Consider the following 2,058-nt stretch of genomic DNA (forward strand, 5'->3'; position numbering starts at 1 on the left):
TCCTGAGGACCACTTATTGAAGTTCTTTAGGAAAAATGCCCCAGTTTATACCAGGTTATTAGTTTCTAATGTTTTCTGACTCTTATAAACAATGTTATGTAACAACCTGAATGGGACTTTTATGACCATGGACAACTAAGAGTACAGGCCTCTGTACAATGGCATACCAGGCTATTTGCCAAATAATGCAGATTCAAATCAGGGCAATTTAAACCCCCTGTAGAATTTTTTAGCTGTAGAATTTTCATCATCATTATCATCTTCTTCTTTATCAATTTTCTTATATAATTTTTAAAAATTAGAGCTTGCACATGTTTTTTGAGCCCATTAGGCATCTGGAAGGATGGAATGCTGAAAACATAATTAAACCTAAGGATAGTAATCATTCTAATGATTTGTATTCGATCCCACACAGTATACTGCATCTTGTTCCAATTTATTTTGTCATTGCACACAGATTGTACAAGGGTGCAGTCTAATATATTTCATGTTTAGGCTCTAGTAAAGCAAATCCCTAGATATTTCATACCACTACTTATCCATTTAAACTGCCACTGAGAAAGTATTAGACTAGGACAGAATTGTGACAAGAATCCTCACAATTATTCCAGTTACTTTTTAGGTAGAAATTCAGTTAGGCTGTATCAATGATACTTATAGGTCTCTCTAAAACAGTCTTGCAATCCAGAATGCACTTATTACAGTGCTTCTGAAAAGTGTGGCAAGCACTGTGCCATTTTACAGATACATAACTAACTCAGGCACAGAGAATAATTTTCCCAACCTCACACAAGAAGTTTGTGACAAAACAGAGAATTAAAGCAAAGCCTCTAAGTGCCTGGTCAGTGCCTTAACTGATCATTCCTCTCCAACACATTTTATCACACATGATATATCTCCAATAACTGAACTAGTTTAGTATCAAACAGGTAAATCCTCTACCTTATTTATGTTCATCATCAGCTTCAGCATGTATGTGATCATCTGTAGAAGGGCCTGATCCAGTAGTCATTAAATTAAGTAGAAACTTTCTGTTGATTTTGATAGATTACATGACAACAGTGTTTGAGTCCTTGCTCTCTAATGAAATCAAATCCGTTTGGCTTCAGTAAGAACTTTGGAGATACTAGGTAAGGTCTCCAGGATACGGCTCTAATTATGTATAAGTATTAATAGAAGGTCTTTATTTGATTCTGCGTGTATGTGTTGGTATGTGTGCCAGAGTTTGTGAATGGATTAGAAACCAATAAAAGAAATAAGTAGAATGAAACTGAACATGGTTGAAATGGGAAAATGGCAACTTCCCTTTAAGTGGCTTTTTAATTATCACATTGCTAAATTTACATAGCAGCAGCTGAAAGTTTCCAGGAAATTAAAATACAGCAATACCTGTTATCATAACATGTTACACATCAGTTGGGATAATGTCTTGAAAGGTCTTTTTTCTATTGGATATTATTAGTTAGAGATCTGGCAGCTGGAACTGTTTTACAAAGCAGTTGAACATCAGACTATCACATTGGTTCTGAGTAATGTAAGGTTCCTTGAGCAGCATTAAGGAACAATACCGTTCTCCATAACTGTCTTCCCTTTGAAGAGGATGATTGCTCCAAATAAGGTCCTTTTCATTTTCTGTAGTGAAATGTAATTTATTTTATTGGGTATCTTTTTCTCTTAGTTACAATAAGTATCACATAAAACACCCCCTATAAACTGAAAATAATTCATGTCTGGTATTTTCCCCCATAAAATCATTTATGTACATAATCTTTCTTATATCATGGTCAAACTATGCCAAAAAATCATCTGTGCTTCAGGCACTCAGCCCCTAGACCCTTCGAAACACACAAACGCTTCTTCACAACCATGTTCTTTGACACTGGCCTTCACATTTGTACTAAACTAGACCTTAGAAGTTTCCTCTCTATGATATGATTTATTTTATTCATAGGTCTATAAAAGCAATTAAAAAAAAAACCCTGCCAACTCCAGGTCCTAGTATAACTTGCCAATTACTGAGGAAAAAAAATCAGATCAAAACAAATACAAGTTCAGCAG

The 2,058-nt window shown here is 34.9% G+C and overlaps 1 protein-coding gene across 1 annotated transcript in view; it reads right to left on the minus strand.

The window, feature by feature from the left end:
* Positions 1-1,318: 1,318 nt before the first annotated feature.
* NKAIN3 (sodium/potassium transporting ATPase interacting 3) overlaps positions 1,319-2,058 on the minus strand; it is a gene marked incomplete at its 5' end in the record, with an annotated part of 543,802 nt that continues 543,062 nt past the window's right edge. Inside the window, one exon of the mRNA XM_025198491.1 lies at positions 1,319-1,632. Within this exon, the coding sequence (XP_025054276.1) occupies positions 1,555-1,632 (78 nt within the window). The remainder of the gene's footprint in view (positions 1,633-2,058) is intronic.

Source organism: Alligator sinensis, unplaced genomic scaffold, assembly GCF_000455745.1.
Source record: "Alligator sinensis unplaced genomic scaffold, ASM45574v1 scaffold860_1, whole genome shotgun sequence".
NCBI lineage: Eukaryota > Metazoa > Chordata > Crocodylia > Alligatoridae > Alligator > Alligator sinensis.